This window comes from Acinonyx jubatus, chromosome C2, assembly GCF_027475565.1.
Source record: "Acinonyx jubatus isolate Ajub_Pintada_27869175 chromosome C2, VMU_Ajub_asm_v1.0, whole genome shotgun sequence".
Lineage (NCBI taxonomy): Eukaryota > Metazoa > Chordata > Mammalia > Carnivora > Felidae > Acinonyx > Acinonyx jubatus.
The window spans coordinates 31,527,375-31,547,334 of NC_069384.1; the positions used below are offsets into that span (position 1 = coordinate 31,527,375).

The following is a 19,960-nucleotide window of genomic DNA, read 5'->3' on the forward strand; positions in this document are numbered from 1 at the left end:
AGCAAGATGAGAAAAACAATGGAGATCATATTGGCTTCTCATACTTTATCATCACTTACAAATATCTTTGGCTAACACTGGCCCTCAGGCAACTAATTATCACAGCGTTCAGATGCAAAGCACTTGTCCGTCACCCTTCCATCTCAGGACCTCCCTCTTCCCTTTGGGTTTCTATTGCTCCCATGACTTCAACTACCTTCTATCTCTAGGGTAAGAGTGAAGTCCTGGGAATAAGACAGACTTGGGTTTGCACCCCAACTCAGCAACTGATCAGCCATTTCACTATTTTTCTGTTTTCTCACATGTTAAATGGCACTACCGATGGTGTGGACATCTGAGAACGGCTGGGAGAACCGAATTTCGTTAAGTCATATGAAGTCCTCGTCTTGAAGGCAGGTATTGGGTTAATCTGTGTGAACCCAGAACGCCTAGCACGGAGCCATACATACAGAATGTGTTTAACAAACATTGGGTGAGTTAAAGGAATTACTTTATGAAAACCACATCATTATGTCAGCTTCTAAACACGGTCCTCTCATATGTAAGCTTCTATCCTCAGGTGTTTTTGAATTGATCCTGTTACTGTTCTTGCTTGTCCTCTTTCTCCTCTTGGGAAAAAAAAGAAAAGGATTATAATGTAAAAGGTCCTTCCGAACATTCAGAACTAAACTGGGAGGAAATTTTGGATTGTAATTCTATCCAGTTGCTTCCCAAGTGTTGGAATTTATACACAGTCTCTGAAGAGAGACGACCCAGGCCCCGCTTCATTATTTACAATGACTGAGTTCTTACTATCTATACCATACCCATGCTGTACATGCTGTGTCGCTGGACCTATTCTTCAAAGATAGGGCTCAGAATACTATGCAAACAGGACACATGGACGAAGCACAGTGGTTACAGGAGCAGCAAGCCCAGCATGCCAGCAACGGCCCACACACCCACTACTCGCCCGCGACTCACGGCATCTTCCTTGCAGCATCAAATCCTGTTTTGGGGAAGAGACATCTCGATAGCTGTGTGACAAGGCTCTAAGCCCGGCTGTGAAACGGGTCTACCTAAGTCCTGAACTGGAAACTAGGCTTTGTACCTTTAACTGCGACCCACCTCCTTCATAGGAATCCCTCTTTGGGGAAGACGTATTTTTGCAGCCATGTTACTGAAATGGCTACAGACACTATGACTGGTCTCTTAGGAATCAGTTTCCAACCAATAGCAGCCTAACCTTCAGCTGGGCTTCAGGGCATCTCAAACGCAGTCCAAGAACTAGACAACGAAACCTTCCACAATGTTCCGTCTACTCCTTGGACTTGTTTTGGCAGCCCCACCAAGTATCCTCACTGTCCTCCTCTTAAAAGTCTACCTGAAAACGTAGCGCTCAAGAGGAGCACATCATTCCATTCATAATCTGACCAGTTCAGGGTAAAGGGAGGAGATGACTTGATCCAGACATAGTTCTGCTAATGCCAGCTAAGACTACGTGTGTTCTTTTGGCAAATACAACACTCAATTGGTCAGAGGTGTTTTAACGGACTTCGAAACACTGAACTCTGTCTGCCCCCACCACCCTGACACACATGTTCTCCCCCTTTAGGCCTGGGGTCCTCAGTTTGTCTTTCTACAGCTAACTTTTAAAACGTTAAGTTTTAAATTCGCTCCATTAATCTTAATCTTGTCAGTGCTGACCCATCACTTCAGTCTGTTGAGATATATTTAATTCTGATGCTCTCATTCTGCAATCTCGTCTTTCTCAGTGTTATGGCATCTGCAAAGGTTATCAACTTCCTTTATTTTTAGTCCAGACAGTGAAAGAAACACAAGTCCAGTAACAAATTCCTACGGTGTAAAACAGAAATGAGATCTGAGTCTTGGATGCTCATAAGCTAATGAATCCTTGTCCAAACCTGTGGAGTACGGATTTTAGCCGCATGTTTTAGGTGAGGAAGCTGAAGTTCAGGAGAAACTAACTGGCTCAGGGCTGCAGAGCTAACAGGTTCAGGAGATGAGACAGAGACTCCTGATTTCAAAACCGTATGCCTACCTCACTGTACCTCCAGTCTTCCCACTGACAGGGGTTCATCCCACTTACGTTGCTCCACTAAGTCAGTTAAAATGTAAAAAGGTTTAAGTTAATTTTCAGATTAAACGTTAATTGCCACATCATTTACAAATAAGGACGTTTATTACAAGACAATTCACAGGAGTAGGTAATTGAGTAGCAGTCAGTCAAAACTTTCACTTAGAGGAGTCTCCTAGGTAGAGACCCATGTACTGGGGACAGAAATTTAAATTCATTTTACAGCTGTCAAAGGGTCTGCATTCTTTATAAATGTGTATCTAATATTGAAAACCTCAAACTGCATTAGCAAGATCCAAGAGTCCTAGCGTTCCTGATGAGGTGAATCATCAGAGCAAATATAGGCATTTGGGTGTGTTGGACTCATACAGCAAGAGACAAATGTGGGCACGTTCTGCAACTCCATTTGCTTTCTCTGTAAATTCTGGAACAAAAGGTCCCTTAACAGAGATTCCTTATATACTCATTAGAAAAGACAAAACATGCAAAATGGTTGGCAGACCCTCTCTAAAATCAGGAAAAAGTAGTTCAAGTCTTCCAATTTTGTGTGCACAACTTGTTTCTACCACTTTAAGTAAGTGACATTTTTTCCTTTGAAAAGGTACAACTCAAGATTGAGACATCACGATTCCTCTGTCTGTTGAGAAAATAACTGTCTATTTCTAATCACTACCATCTAGAATCATCTTTCTTTTTTAATATAAGGATAACCATACTTTAATTACGATGACAATATATCTTTTAAAAAGTTAAAGCTTGATTCAAATCATCTTTTTATTCATCATGTAAATTTTACTCTTCTTAAAGCTTTAAAATAACAAGTGGAGTGTGGTGGTGGATAGGAGATAACCTGCTGAAAGCTAAACACGATTTTTGTTCATAAAAGATAGTAAAAAGCAGTACATCTAGAATGTGGCCCAAGTAAGCAGACTTCTAATTTCAAATGTTTTTTAGAAGTAGCTTCTACATATTCATTTTCCTTTTATCTGTTTCTTTAACCCAGGTTTGATCAAATGTACATGACATCATTTAAAATTTTAATATATCACAGCTCATATAATTGACAATGAAAGACAGGCCAGGCAATGCACAGACCTAAATTATTTTTCCCCATGCTTTATAGGAGGTTGACTGCACAGCTGAATTAAGAACAAATTCAAGTTTATCTTCCAAATCTCTCTTAAATTTGCCTGATATTCCACAAAATATTACCTGACTAGCGTTGTGATATTCAAAACTCATCCAGAAATTCATGAGCGCTAATCTCAACACAGGTGAAATTGACTCAATCTTAAACACAATTATTATGTGATTAAGATTTTACACCCACATATAACCATATCTAAAAATCAAGAAATCAAATATAATACAAAAATACATAGTATTTTTATCTCATTAGATTATGATTCTATAAAATGGGAAACCCTGCTCTTTCTTATCAATCTCATCTTGGAGTATGTGGTACAGAAAACAATAAAGTTTGCAGACAACGTGTTTGTGTATTAAAAATTAATTGAGCAACTCGAAGAACAGATCTATATTATGTATGCAATTGTAGCATTATGCAGTACAAATTACTGGCTTATAAAATTACATCTAAGGACAAGTAGGTGTCACAAGGTTGAGTAAATCAGTATTTACCTTGCGTTTTCACTGGATCTGATATCTGGCTTGGATCACTAATTCCATATGCATTTGCTGCTCTCACAAGGAAAAGGTAAATTGCATTAGGTTTTAGTCCTTTAATGGCGAATGTTTCCGCTTTCACATTCTCTGCTACAGTCTGCCAGCTGCTACCAGATGCGTGGCTGAGGAAAGATACACAAGTTAGAACATGCATATTTAATGGTAAACCAAAAAAACAAAACAAAACAAAAAGACCAACTAGGAAACATCATCTTTACTCTACCTGAAGGCTTCTATAATGTAAGATGTTGGAGTTGCACCTGAATTCAAATTTGGTTGCCATGACAAGGTTACCGTATTTCTGCTGACATCTGTAACTTCAGGTTTTGAGGGGGCACTAGGGATTAAATTTGGGTCAGTGGGTCTTGGAGGCTGAACTGGAACTCCAAATTCTAATCAAAGGGCAAAAGAGGACAGATGTTTACACATACACAGATAAGCATGTAAAGGTAGCTTACACAATTATACACCTCTTCAGGCATCAGAACATCCACTTTGTCCATTTGCCAGTAAATAAACAACCTCCTTTTACGCTTTAAGGCAAAAATGCTGTCTAATTTACCTTGGACTTCAATGTAAGCACTCCATGTTGCCTCACCACTGGGGGTTGATGCAATGCAGGTATACCGACCTGTGTCACCCAGCTGAGAAGACAGAAAATAAATATTTGGAACAATCGAGAGCTCAATGGGCTGCAAAAGCAATGATAGGTTTGTATATGTCCCATGAATATGGATAACTACATTAAAATTCAATAACTAGAAACTTCCTCTTAATTGAATATATTTTTACTGAATGTAAAGGAAAATATTACATGAATACAGAAAATAAGATTTTATATGGTTATTTTAATTGTATAACAAAAATATAATGTGTAATTGCTTTACCTCATCACTATTTTCTGTGTTAGGGACAATAAACAATGAGGTGTTCAAATTCAGTGCATTAATTTTAATTACTAAATTATATCTTCATATTCAATGTCACGTGGTAATCCTCATAAAGTTTAGCCAATGACTATTCTTGCTATTTCATATTTTATTAGAGTTACATCCATGTGTCTATCTGAGATAAACATATAGAAAAAGGATAAACACAAAATGATTTCTTCTCAAAGTATTCACTCTTTTTTCCCATTTTATTTTATTTTTTTCAACCTGTGACTGAAGGCAATTTTAATAAGTATAAGGTCAAACCTCAGCTGGAATGAATGGTCTCTTTCCCTTCTCAAGACTGAATGCCAGAAAACAAACCGGGGTCACATCTTCAGCTTTAAAATGATCACTAGTAGGGGTGCCTGGGTGGCTCAGTTGGTTAAGCATCCAACTTCGGCTCAGGTCATGATGTCACGGTCCACGGGTTCAAGCCCCGTGTCGGGATCCGTGCTGACAGCTCAGAGCCTGAAGCCTGCTTCGGATTCTGTGTCTCCCTCTCTCTCTGCCCCTCCCCTGCTCATGCTCTGTCTCTCTCTGTCTCTCAAAAATAAATAAACATTAAAAAAATTTAAAAAAAAAATATCACTAGCATAACGAACCCATACACCTTTGCTTAATTAAGGTAGTAACTCTATCTTCGAGTAACATTTGATAAAGGAAAAATGTTGCCATCTTGCTCTGGTAACTGCAGGAACAAAACTGCAATCGTCCTCACAAAGAAGTACAACATATTAACTTTCATGGCACGTAATATAAACTCTCATGCTCATCCAAAAACTCCCAAGAAGCCACCCACAACAGGCAATAAAGCGAGTGAAATTTATGTTTATTGCTGTCAAAGCTGTTCTTTCATATGCCTTGTGAGCTTGTCTGATCTTGACCTAAAAGAAAAGGCAAAATCAAAACAAAACAACACAGTCCTGAAAGAACAGGTAGGGAGGTGTGATGCCCTGGGAAGGTAAATCCCTAAATTGTTCTCATAGACTTGTGGGCTTTTCATCATTTCACATTCTGATTTGAAATGTGCACTCAGTGTGGACACCTCCTACATAGTTTTTGTTTGCATGTATAGTGTTCTGTCTTTGCAAAATGTGGAGCCAAATATTCACAGAGAAGAACCGTTCATGGACATTGTAGGTAAATGGTACTGGAGAAATATCTTTGAAAAATCCTTTATGGAATGACTGCATTATACCACTATCTGGAAGGCATTTTTTCTCCCACAAGTCCCTGTCTATTTTCTTCAACACGTCTCAAAAATATTTTTTCTCCTTAAAACAAACAAAAACTACCCCTTACATTACTTGCTATGAGCTAAGTTTTGAGTCAAATCATGTTAAATATATAAAAGAATAAAGCATCAATTAAAAATATATTAGTATTATTATTCAGCATTTCATTGGTTCTAAAACGTGAGACTTCAGCACCAGTTGCTGGAGGCAAAAACCAAAGTGGATCAAACGGGAAATGCAGGGGGTCATTTTAAGTTACCTTAGCATATCGGATCTGCAGCACTCCTGTCTCCAGCTGTTTGATTCGAGAATCTTGGGTTGAAACAAGCACTCCATCCTTTCTCCAAAGAATCGTGGGTGCTGGACTGCCTGTGGCCACACAGCTGAGCACTAAAGTACCATCCACGGCCACAGTCTGATTCACAGGACCTTGTCGAATGACCGGGGGAGGCCGGTCTGCAATCACTGCCAGAAGAAACAGGAAATGGATTTCTACAACTGGAAGCAATTTTCTAATCATCCAAGCAACAGCAATTGCTCTAGGCTTTGAAACAAACTAATTAAACAAGTAATTAAAGTAGGAGCCATGCATTATTCAGAATGCATTTATATGATGCTTTGGTTCAGGACATAAAAATGAGATACAATGCACTCCTTTCCAATGACCCACAACTGCCTGAGCATGCTACTGTCAAGGGACCTCTTTCACTTAAGAGTCTGAGGAGGAAATAAGAATTGTGGACGGCGAAGTCTATGTATAGTGGTGAAAAGTGGAATGCTGTACTTTTTAGACATTAAAATATGTAAAAATAAAACACAACAAATAACCACCTACCCCAAGGAAACTAATGAGACAATATTTTCATAAATGAACTAAAGTCAGCTTGCTATCTGATAACTGTTTTGTGCCCAATGTAAAAAATTATGGCATCATACCAGCATGTCTGACAATTTTGGATTCAAATAAGTGCTTTAGACTTTCATGACTTACAAGTCAATACGCTTGATCTCTACCTTGGAATTCTATTAACAGAATACATGGGTAAAAATTTCCTAAACCTAATGAATACATAAAAAACTGAAAAAGTGCCCAAAACCCATTGTTAGTAGGCTAATCCAAAAATATAACTCAAGCCAATCCCCTAACCTAAAAATACCGTACTTTCATCCTGGAATTACCAGGGCCTGAAAAACACTTTTGCAAATTCTATCACCTTGTAGTTTTAATGTGCTATGGAAGGAAACGATGGAAGGCATTTTCATAGTAAAAAAAAAAAAATGTTCTTATTATATGAAAAACTAAAAACTTTATCTCAGGTAAGGAAGCCATTATTTAGGGGAAAAATCAGAAACAACGGCAGACTAACTAGAATAGCTTGCATTAGAGAGAAGTTCTCAGTTCTCATCCCCTGATTAGTCAATTCAGGCGAAACTCCATAGATGGTGTTTTTCATTATGACTAAAACCTAAAAACTAGGTGTAAGAAATTTTTGTCATTAACAAGCTATAAGTTCTGAATATTAGCTAAACATTTTTAAGTCACAAATACATAAAACACAGTTTTAAGAAGTCTCCTGATTAAAAGAAACTGGTTGCCAGAGTAACCAAATTTTGCATGCAAGAATTTGCCAAGCTGGATGCGTCATGTTCAAAGTTCTATGCACCAAAGAGTTTCACAAGCTGGAGCCACACGTCACTTTGTTCTTCATTTACCATGCAATAATTATTAGTTTTGTGCATTCAATTTAAGCAAAAACAAGAAAGCAAGAGAGTGAAATCAGCGACTGCCTTTTCACTCCACCCTTCTGGTTCTCTACCAGCCTTGATTACTGGTATGAAATTTGCTAATATCAGGGAGGCGTGTTCGCAGGCTGGAGTTTGTAACCTGGCAGGAGTGTTTCAGGGACTCCACAGATGAAAAATGTAAGTCAGTTAATTCCTTTGTTTAGAACTGTTTCATCTTTGCAACATTTTCTGCTGAGATTGGCTGAAATCAAATTAGAGGCCCCTCCTGATAAGTATGAAAAAAGAATGAAAGTGTTTTATTGCACTGGGTTTCATAAGATTCTACCACCTGTGTTCCCTTGATTATAAGAATGAATGAATATTTATTTCTAGACATTAATTAAATTAGTAGCAGTGTTTCTTTATTACTGATTATAATTAAATCCAGTAATGGAGCGGCTTACATTTGGTAGTCTTGTTATATTTAGAAATAATCCAATATCTGGGGGGTTATTCAGTTTCCTGTATCTTTATAGCTCTTCAATGTTTGTATCATTTTTAGCATCATTCATACCTTCCATCCTATCCCAACCCAGTCTAATGATGCTGTTTCTCTGTCATTTATTTCTTCCTGGTTTATACTGGGTAGTTTACAAAAATAAGGCAAGAGAAGAGGAGTGTAGTTAATTATCAGCTCCATCTGTCATGTGTCTTTGGGCAGCTTCCTTAAATTCTCTAAGCCTCCCTTTTTGTTTGTTTGTTTGTTTGATCTGTGGAAGATAATAACATTCTAGCCAGCTCAGGGGATTGCTATGAAGATTTAAATGGAATAACAGATATGAAGAAGCTGTGCTAATTGCAAAAAGCTAGAAACATATATGGATTATGATACTGCCATTTGCCCTTTTCTGTAAAAACCTGATAGATAGGTAAATCAGAGCTGAAGGAGTTCATTAAAGCAATTTCACATTTTTAGGTAGAAAAAATGAAATACTCTGTGTTGTCACAGAGTAGAATAAAATATTGATGACATCTATGTTTCATTTCATCTCATCTATCATTTATGTAAACATAAATTTACACAAACTAAAGAGTGTAGTCCATTTCTTTAAAAAAATATTTATTTATTTTGAGAGGGAGAGAGAGAGTGCAAACAGGGCAGGGGCAGAAAGAGAAGGGGAGAGAGAATCCCAAGGAGGCTACCTGCTGTTGGTGAGGAGCCCAACTGGGGCTCCATGTCACAAAACATTAGATCATGACCTGAGCAGAAATCAAGAGTCAGACACCTAACAGACTGAGCCACCCAGGTGCGCCCCTATAGTGAGGTCCATTTCTGAGTCAAACCTCAAATTAAGGCTCTAATATTTTACACTGGTATTATTAGAATGAATTATCAATATTAAAATGAATTTTAAGGAGTGAATAAATGCATCTTAGAGGAATATGTAGCCCTAAAATGAAAATGTTCCGTAACCGTGCTATCCAACACAAAAGCCAACAGCATCCATGGATCCCAATCATCTGAGTGCAGCTAGAGTAAATGAGGAACTAGACGTGTAATTTTATTTAGCTTTAAGTAATTGAAATTCCAATTTAAATAATCTCATGTGGCAGCTGGCTACCATACTGAACAGTACAAACTTTTGTTGTTTTTTTTCTTTTAATTTTTTTTTTCAACGTTTATTTATTTTTGGGACAGAGAGAGACAGAGCATGAACGGGGGAGGGGCAGAGAGAGAGGGAGACACAGAATCTGAAACAGGCTCCAGGCTCTGGGCCATCAGCCCAGAGCCCGACGCGGGGCTCGAACTCACGGACCGCGAGATCGTGACCTGGCTGAAGTCGGACGCTTAACCAACTGTGCCACCCAGGCGCCCCCAAACTTTTGTTTTAAGTCTCAGTTCTGCTACTTAGTATCTGTATGATCGGGGCCTACCTTTTCACCAGTCTCTGCCTCCATTCCCTGATCTGTAAAATGAGATGTCAGATTTGAAATTGTTGATATGCGAAAAGATGGTAGCATTAGTGCCTGGCAAAAAGGAAGCACTGAATAACTGTAACTTATTATTAATGAGCATCAGTATGGTGGTGATCGTGGTGAGAATACTGCTGGTATAGGCAGTGTCACAGGTGGTATAGCCCTGTTCCAGCAGAGTTTATCAAAGCTATCTTTTCCACACATTCATGAAAAATATAAAGGTCCTAAACAAATGAGACTATCTCATCAGAAGAACGATTTGGTTACTTCAAAAGCAATGATCATAAAGACTATGTTAATACATGTAAATACATTTATAAAATAATTTTAAGGGAACAAATTACAAAAATGGTTTTTCTATTGACTGGTTTGAATATGAAAAGTTCATATTTACATACCAACAAACATTGGTTTGCAAACATATCTTACAATATTTACGAGTTAGGGAACTGAAACTTGTCCACATCAAATAGTAATTGTCAGGTATCTCTTTTTTGAATAAAAGTGAACCCTCATTTCTCTGCATACCCGTAACTTTTGAAAGATGAATGCAAGTTATTTTTTTTTAATTTTATACATCATTTGGCAGCCATTAACTAATTTTCTTGCATTCTACCAATCAAGGAAAGAAACATTTTCAATTAAATAGGTGATATGGATTTCTATGTTCCTGAGTCAAATGCCATTTGGGGCAGAGGCCACAGCTATAGAGAAGCAGCATTTTAAAGACAGCTGCTAGTCCACCAAATTCTGTGCCTCCTGTTTTACTCTGCCTTTGTCTTTGTTCTTTTTGCAAACAATAAAGATCAAGAAGCTACATTCAAATAGCATCCAGAAAGTATTCTGCCTACTAGCTCTCCTCTTGATTTGATTTATGCAAATACTGATGTTGCCAGCACTCACAATAGTAATAGTTTACCTGTGAAGAACAAGTCCATCCTTGTTGTGTGTGCAATATCAATGAATTCCAAAATAAAGAAAACAAAACTAAAAATACAGTACCACCACAAAGCGCACACAAAGCCACCTTAAATCTTCCCCGAGAATGTAAAACGAATTAGTATATTTAGTGTTAGGTTTTTGTTTTGTGTTAGTTTAGCAAAAATTGCTAGCCTTGATCTATTTTCATAAATGTAGCAATTTATGATAATGTCATGTCAGATGGCATGTAGAAAGCTTTGCTTTCAATTATCAATGAGAATAGTAAGAAATACTTGAAAGTATCTTACCATAGGTTTCTCTGGCCATTTTTCATGTACACCTGTATATACAAGTTGCTTCTACACATAAAGTTGAAATATTAAATTTTTGTGCAATTCTGCATTGTACTTCTACATACTGATTATATCGATCATTATCAAATTCATTACCACCTTCATAACCATCATCTAATAGCTTTAATGTATGTAAGAAACCGTACGAACATTTTAGGTCATTCTAACTCACTGGAGCCAGTATATATATACTATGCATCACAGACAGGGGTAAGAGTTGGGGCTTTGGAATGAGATAATCATAACCTTGAATTCTGACTTAACCAAGAGTTAGCTGTTCATTCTATCCATGTTTCATCCATTCATTCAAAAATTATATATTGAGTATGTATTAGGTGCCAGACTTTGGTAGTATGATACTGAGCATATATTTATTGGACAGACATGGGTCCTGCTCTCATAGAACTTAATTTCTAATGAAGAATACAAAAAAATAAATATAGAATGCAGGAAGGTATAGGATGTAATCTTTGTATAGATGACAGGGTGAAGAATGCTCATGTTTGAGGAGTTAGGGAATGCTTCTTGAAGTAAGTGAAATTTCAAGCCAGTAGAAACAACATATGCAGAAGTCTTCAGATAAAAGAAATACATAGGAAACACAATAAAATGAGGGCATGTGAGCAGATACAGTATTCACAGCTGAGGCTGCAGATAAATTGTAAAGCATATGAACTAATATAAACTTTATCCTGAGAGTACTAAGAAACAAATTAATCAGATTAATGTGTTAAAAATATCCTCCAGAATTTTTTTTTTAATTTCAAAATGCTATCTTTAAAATCTTAGCTAACATTACACTTACTTCTCCTCTGAGGTTAGGATCAAGAAAAATATTTCCACTATCACCAATTCTATTCATTATATTGTAGAGCACAGACAATGCAGGACAAGTAAGAGAAATAGAAAGTGTAAGTACTGGAAAGAAGAAGTAAACCTGTTTGATTTGCAGTTGACACAGTTTTGTTCATAGAAATTTCAAAATAAGCTACATATAAACTATTATATATGAGTGTATTTAGAAAGTTGCTGGATACAGGGTTAACATACAAAGAATCAATTGCACATCTTGCCTCAAACAATACAATAATGAAATTTATATGCATATATATGCAGTCACATCAAAAATCATCAAATATCCTAGGTATAAGTCTGTCAAAATATAGGGAAGATCTATACCCTGAAAAGCATAAAACACTATTGATAGAATTAAAGATTTAACTAAATTGAGACATATATATGTGGAATTTATACCATTTCCCTAAATTAGAAGACTAAGATTGTTAAGATGTTAATTTTTCTTAAACTGTTCAGTAATTTAAGTGAAATCAAAATTATAATCTCACATTTGTTGTTGTTGTTGTTTACGGTGTGTGTGTGTGTGTGTGTGTAAAAATTGACAAGTTAATTTTAAAATTTATAAGAAGATGCAGAGAACCTCTAGTAGCCAACCCAAAACAAAACAAAACAAAACAAAAAGTAGGACACTTACATTACCCATTTATAAGACTTACTATAAAGCTAAAATAATTAAGACCATACATACTGGCATAATATAAGCAGAATATAATAGAGAGAATAAAAGCAGGCCCATACACTTATGTTCATCTGAATTATGATTAAAATGTAATTCAGTGAGGAAAACACTGAGTTTTCCATAAATGATGCTGGAACAATTAGTATCCACATGGGGGGAAAGGAATTTTGACCCTTGTTTTATACCACATGTAAAAAAAATAAAAATAAAAATGGATTAAGAACTCCAATCTTAGAAGTATAGACAATAAAACTTCTAAAAAGAGACATAGGAGAACGAATGTGTACATGACCTCGAGGTAGAATAGAAAATTAAAAGCACCAACTAAAAAAGAAAAATAATACATTGGTCCTAATTAAAATTGGTTATTTAAGCCTTAAAATCATTAGGGAAATTACTAAAACTAAGTATTTATAACACATATTTGATAAAAGCTTATATCTGGAATATATGAGAAAATGAAAAAAAATAGGTATATTCATCTGCCAAAAGGCAAACCAAGATAATTGAGTGCAAATGCCCATCTACAGACTTGTATAGGGATATTTAGCTTTATTAACTAATAAAAGCCCTAAACTGAAAGCAATCCATCAATAGAGGAGTACACAAATTGTGAGCTATTTATATAATAGAATACTATACAGCAATAAAAGAATATTATATCTATGTATATATGTATATTTGTATTTATATTATAAATATGTATATATTTAGATATATATGTATATACACAGGTGTGTGTGTATATATATATATATTTATTTATATATTTATATGTATACAATTTTTTCTTTTTTCTCAAATTATTACTAGTCTCCATCTTACGGTGTGAGGATTTTCTCCATCAAGGTGTCTTTATAATGTACTTGGCATTAATTGATCAGGTTTAAGGGAATTGAAAAACAGGACAAAATCATATTATTGAGGAAAACTTGTTCATTATAATGAATTGTGAGTTGGACTTATCAGCAATTCATTTTATCTCCTTAATTTAGAGGGGAAAAGACGATATTTTACACTAAGAGATTTAAAAATAACTTTATTTTCTAAAACAAGGAAACATTCCTATGTACAGCTATTCACTATAAACTTCTTGTTTAATTGTTATGCTTTTATGGACATGACTTGATGCTAGAAATTTATAGTATATGCCAACTTAAAATAAGAATAATTTTAGGGGCACCTGGGTGGCTCAGTTGGTTAGGTGACCGGCTTCGGCTCAGGTCATGATCTCACAGTTTGTGGGTTCGAGCCCCACATCGGGCTCTGTGCTGACAGCTCAGAGCCTGGAGCCTATTTCAGATTCTGTGTCTCCCCCTCTCTCAACCCCTCCCCTGCTCACTCTCTGTGTCTCTCTGTCTCTCAATAACAAATAAACGTTGAAAAAATAATAAAAAAAAAAGAATAATTTTAGACTTCGTCATTGTATTGACATCCTTTTTAGCTTCACACCAAAAGTGCCATCAGAAAGAATATACAGTAGAAAATAAACACATTTACTGGCACACTTTTTAGATCATAAACCAAACTTTAATATTTAAAAATAAAATACTCTACTTTACCATCAGTTACTTCCAAATATGCTTTTGTGATGATACTTCCAGCAACATTTAAAGTCTGGCAGATATAATAACCAACATCAGATCGCTGGACGTTAGTGATAGTGAGATCACCAGTCTGGGAGACTGAAAAACGGCTGGTTGACTGTGGTGGCTGATATGAGAAAAGCAGATTCTAGAACCCAGTATTTGGGAGGAAAGAATAACAATAGGTTAATTGCTAGGTTTTAATATTTTGGCATACATACATAAATATTTATAAACAGGTATATAAATGCATACACAAACACATGCATACCACACAATATATACACAAATGAGCTAAATATTCTTTAATCACATACCCACATATGTAGATGTACACACATATATAGACACCAAGTTTAATGACCTAGCCTTAAATAGGATCATTTTAAAATTTAAATAAATTCAAAATGTTGATAGGTGTTTTTATAACGATCAAATTCAAATAATACTAGATATAAAAGTAGTAGGTATCAACAGAGCTAAAACTTTTACATGTTAATCAAAACAAAGTCAAAGCTTTGCTTTATATATGTATGACTATTAGGACTATAAACAATAAATCCTTTAATATACAAACAAAATTAAAATTTAAGCACATTCTGACAAATTAAGTTCAAAGAAACTTTTTTGGCACCAGAAAAAGTCTCTCTCTTATCTGTCCATTATAAAAGTTCAGTAACTTTTATCAAACTGTAAATAGTTTCTTACTTCTCCTGTTAGATAGTGAGGCATATCCATTATGGATCATTTTGAAATTCAAATATCAAATTTAAGAATTCATAATGGAGTTTTATTTCTGTAGAAATTCATCTTATATACAAAGTCAACACAAGATGTGATATTATTTTATGGTACAAATTTCTCCCTATGAATCTCAAAGTTTGTTCCCCTGTTAGAGAGAGTACATATATTTCATGGGAAATTAACGCTTCATGAAATAAATAAAGCCAAGATTTCTTCTAACCAAATAAAGTTGTTCCTTTTTACAAGTTAAATTGCCTTGGACAGCTCAATCAGTTAAGTGTCTGACTCATGATTTCAGCTCAGGTCATGATCTCTCCGTTCCATGAGATTGAGCCCTGCGTGGGGCTCTGCACTGATGATGTGAAGCTTGCTTGGAATTCTCTCTCCCTCTCTCTCTGCTCCTCCCCCACTCATGCACACCCCCCCCGCCCCCGCCATCTCAAAATAAATAAACATGAAAAAAATTGAATGAATAAAAGTTTCACTGCCTCTTAAAATATATAATTTTATAAAGGCTTATGTACTATTTCATGAATATATGTCTAGTGACAAAATTTTAGGAAAAAGTAAGTTGTATTTTTTTATTCTAATTTTTTTAGCAAGTTGTATCATTAAACTAAACCAAACCAAGTCAAAATCATTTCAAAATTTGATATAGAGTTTACATAACTTAATGAATAATTTATTTAAATAACTAAATGAGTCATTAGAATACTACTCTGTTAAGAAGAAGTTCTAGTGGATTTACTATATAGATTTTCTTATATAATATGCTTTCAATTCTTTCTGCTCTACAAAATTTTTCTTTTTCTTTTTTTTTTTTTTTTTTTTGCTGTAATTTGCTATCAGCAAAGTTGTTCTTCGAGGCCAAATGGAATGTGTTAGAAACAACAAAGGTACTGTAACTCAAATGATGGGTCTATATACCATAATCAACTTAATATTTGCCTACCAAAGTGAAAACAAAAGCGAACTTGTTACATTGCCTATGAAAGATTAGTGAGTGCAGTCAGTAAACTACCTATATATTACTTCATATGAACACAATAGAAGCAAGATAAGCAAGCAAGATAAGAAAAAAAAGACTTAGGTTTAAAAGCTATTTTAAAGTTTCCTATTATTTTTAATGTGAAATTATTTCAAAATTTCCTTTTTATTTTTTTTTTATTTTTTTTTCTCCGTTTTTTATTTATTTTTGGGACAGAGAGAGACAGAGCATGAACGGGGGAGGGGCAGAGAGAGAGGGAGACACAGAATCGGAAACAGGCTCCAGTCTCCGAGCCATCAGCCCAGAGCCTGACGCGGGGCTCGAACTCACGGACCGCGAGATCGTGCCCTGGCTGAAGTCGGACGCTTAACCGACTGCGCCACCCAGGCGCCCCAAAATTTCCTTTTTATTAAGGTGAAGCCTAATCGTGAACTTAGAATTTGTAACAGCATAGAATTTTACATTTTAGTTCAATGTATATAGAAAATTCTGGTTTTTAGAGAATGGGAGTAGATAGCATATTGCAATCAGATGATAGTTTTCAAAGAATTAGAATACACTGAACTGTATTTAACATGACATCTATATTAAACAGACTAACACATGGTTTGATGAATCTTTGACATGCAAAAATTGATATATATAGTTGATATTTATGTATATATGTATCTATATACACACACACATAAACATAAAGAAGTGAAGAAGACAGTTGAGAATCCTGACGTTTTCAGAGAAATTGCACTGAATAATTGCCATCTGTTTGAAATGTGTGTAAATCTCTGTTAACATATAATTACAGATATCTGAATAATAGAAATGATAATTAATTAAATTACACTGAGAAAAAGTACAGGTTTTTTTTGTTTAATTTGGGTGAATTGGAAGTAAAGATAAATTATATATGATAATTACCATGCTATATATCACCCTATGTACCAAAACTAGGCAGGAAAATTAGACTTTTTTTTAATGTTTCTTTATTTTTGAGAGAGAGAGGGAGACACAGCATGAGCAGGGGAAGGACAGAGAGAGAAGGAGACAGAGAACCTGAAGCAGACTCCAGGTTCTGAGCTATCAGCACAGAGCCCAACGTGGGGCTCAAACCCACAAACTGTGAGATCATGACCTGAGCCAAAGTCTGACGTTTAACCGACTGAGCCACTCAGGCACCCCAGGAAAATTGCTTTTAGAATTACAACAATGAATGAATTTTTTTTTCTTTTCTTTCATTGTTGACGTCTTCTAGGGTATTCAGAGAATTTTCAGTTCTCTTAAAACAACAACTGTATAACTAAATAATGCTTTGGTTTTTCTTACATTTCAGGCACCCACCTTAGCTGACTGAAATATAGAACAAGGTCTTACCTGACTCCCCTCTCGTCTCCAAAAAATAGCTGGTTGAGGATTTCCAGTTGCTTCACACTGAAAAGTTACAGTTCGCCCCAAAGCAACAACCTGGTCACGGGGTTTCACAACAAAATGTGGAGGTTCTAAAGGAGATGAAACAAATTACACCAAATCAAAACATGTAGTTATTATCCTAATGGAGACAATTTGCTGATATCCCAAGTGCTGCCATTATTTTACATGACTCATTATGCACTATAACATGTACCCATTCTCATCCTTAATTTAATCGAAGTTAAAGTGTTAAGGGCATATTTATAGAAGAGAATAGAGATTTTTTTGTGAAGCAGTTTTATTTTTTTTTATTGGTTGACCTTCTAAGATTAACCTCCACATTAAAAAGAATTCTTGAGCTGCAATTTGACCCTTTACATTCAATGTATACCTGAAATGTGTACGAATGAGTATCTTTTCTCATTTAGAGCTGCTTAAAGCTGAATGGACTTTAATCATATACACAAGGACCTCCTGACGTAAGCAGGCCCTAAAATTACTTTAATTTAACTCAAAAGCTCCTGAAATGCTACCATGGAAATTATAACCATTTAGAATCTTCAGTCCAATTACTTGAATGGAAATGAATTTAAAGCAATAGTTGAGTCAAATGCCTCCTTCATTTACATAGGCAAGGGCATGTTCAAACAGAATATATATGGAAATGAGGGCAAATTTGAAACATCTGCTCATCCTGACATTATAAATACTGCCAGCTTTGTCCAAACTGTTTGATTTATACAGACTTTAAATGGCCACTTCATCCAGCAGTAAATAAGAGTGTCAGAAAATTGTGTCAGTTACATTGAGAGCAACGGCAGCTGAAAACACTAGGTGTGCTGATGGAGTCACTTCTGGGGGGAGAGAAAAAAGCTGTTTTCGGGGCCGTGCTTTATGCTTAGAAAAATACGCACTGAATGTAAGTCTTTTTACCTACTGTTTACACTTTTCAAATTCATTTCTTATCAGCTGTCTGAAACACCTAATTATTCTCCTCTCTTGTCTCAGTTCAAATTGAAGTGAACATTTCAAGCCAGACATTTAACAGTTTATACAGGATAGGGTTCTTCTAATCCACTTTTTATGACTGTTCCATTATTTTAAACCTTTTCTTTAAAGGTACTTTTAGTTACTTATATCAGTCACTTAGGATAATGCCTTCAAGTGAAAATGAATTGAAAATTATATTCAGATTATGTCCACAAATGCTACACTGCTTACAAGAACATGACTTCTTTGTTAATGAAGTCGAGGATTTGAAAAAGGTAATTTTCTCTCCATAAATACATTCTAGGCAATTGCATCTAAGACATATAAACAAATGTTTATAATATATATTATATATAGATTTGTAAATCTCTCATTTGAAGTAAAAACCTCTTTTTTTTTTTAAGAGAGATATAACAGAACTTGCTGAAGATTGCATGGTGGCAAAAGTGAAGAAAGCAATTAGATCTCCTAACTTCTAGATTAGTGTGATTTCTTCCATACTCCCTTTTTATTTTTAATTGAGGTTTAGTAGAAATTATACCATTTAACTAGAAAATTATAGGAGACCAGAAAAATCAGGTCAAATGCCTTCAAATGTCCTATAACTTAAAGGGAAGAAAATACAAAGTTAGGAGATACAGTTTAGGTTCAATTTGGTAACACTGAAGTTCTACCTTATAATTTTTTTTAACTCTGATTGTAATTGAGTGGTTTACTCATGAATTTAGCAAACACTATCATTATCCAGGTATAATAACAGACATGTGTATCATTTCTTGGGGATTTTCCTCCATACATATCCATACAGGAGCATTTGATTCCTTAGTTAAGGGCTGCAATAATTGAGGTAGAAATCAGATTAAAAAATTCAAAGGATTGACTAGATAATAAACTAAATCCAGAAGAGAGTTTGGTTTATTTCAATAAAAGAAAAAAAATGATTAATTAAATGAGTGGGAGAATATGACTTTCCAATATGTAGGGAATTTGAGTAGGAAAATATAAATGTTCAAACCACTCAGAGAAGTATAAACTTCGGGTGGTCTCTTTCCTAAATCTCAGCAGCATGTCTAATAACGTGTGCCAGAACCCATGTTTCTTTTATAAAATGCCAGCTCTCCTCAAAGCTCAAAGACTTATTTGGGAACCAGGGATACAAACCCTTATGCTAACTACATTTATCCTGCAGCAATCTTTCCACACAGGATATCTGCCTGGCAATGAATTTACTATATTTTGCAGGCACATTCTCGAGCCAACATCAACAGTGACATCAGCCCCAAGATATGTCCTAGAAATATAACTTTAAAAAATCCTTTTCTACATGTATGTTGAATATGAGATGTAACTATATCTCCATGAAAAATTTAAATGGATTGCATACGCCTCTATCTATCAATCTATCTATCATCATCACCTATCTATTTAGACTGAGAAGGCCATTCATCGCATCCATCTACTTGAAGTTTATGATGGAATGCTGGAATATCTTTCAAAGGCTACCTTCTAACTTGTTATAATTAAAACTATAGAACCATGTTACTAATGTCATATATGGTCAGTATTGGAAATTTAGAAAAGCAAACAAGCAAAGAAAAAAAGAAAACTACCCATAATTCAACCATGCAAAGTGGACCATAGTGTTTTAAAATATTCTTCTAAAATATCACTTCAATAACTCTTTAATAATCCATATACAAATTTACCTTAAATTATTTAATCCATCTATTGCTTTTAAATTTGGATTTGTTTCTAATTTTCACTATTAAAAACAATAGTGACAATAACATCCTTCCCAATTATAT

General features: G+C 35.2%; 1 protein-coding gene across 6 annotated transcripts in view; it reads right to left on the reverse strand.

Annotated features, from left to right (window-relative positions):
• ROBO1 (roundabout guidance receptor 1) overlaps positions 1 to 19,960 on the reverse strand; it is a 1,120,365-nt gene that overhangs the window by 65,403 nt on the left and 1,035,002 nt on the right. For all 6 annotated transcript variants that reach the window (XM_053220691.1, XM_027077557.2, XM_053220692.1 and 3 more), the window contains 6 exons: positions 17,130 to 17,254; positions 14,006 to 14,177; positions 6,190 to 6,395; positions 4,326 to 4,407; positions 3,987 to 4,155; positions 3,719 to 3,885 (listed from right to left, as the gene is read on the reverse strand). In XM_053220691.1, coding sequence (XP_053076666.1) covers positions 3,719 to 3,885; positions 3,987 to 4,155; positions 4,326 to 4,407; positions 6,190 to 6,395; positions 14,006 to 14,177; positions 17,130 to 17,254 — 921 coding nt within the window. The remainder of the gene's footprint in view (positions 1 to 3,718; positions 3,886 to 3,986; positions 4,156 to 4,325; positions 4,408 to 6,189; positions 6,396 to 14,005; positions 14,178 to 17,129; positions 17,255 to 19,960) is intronic.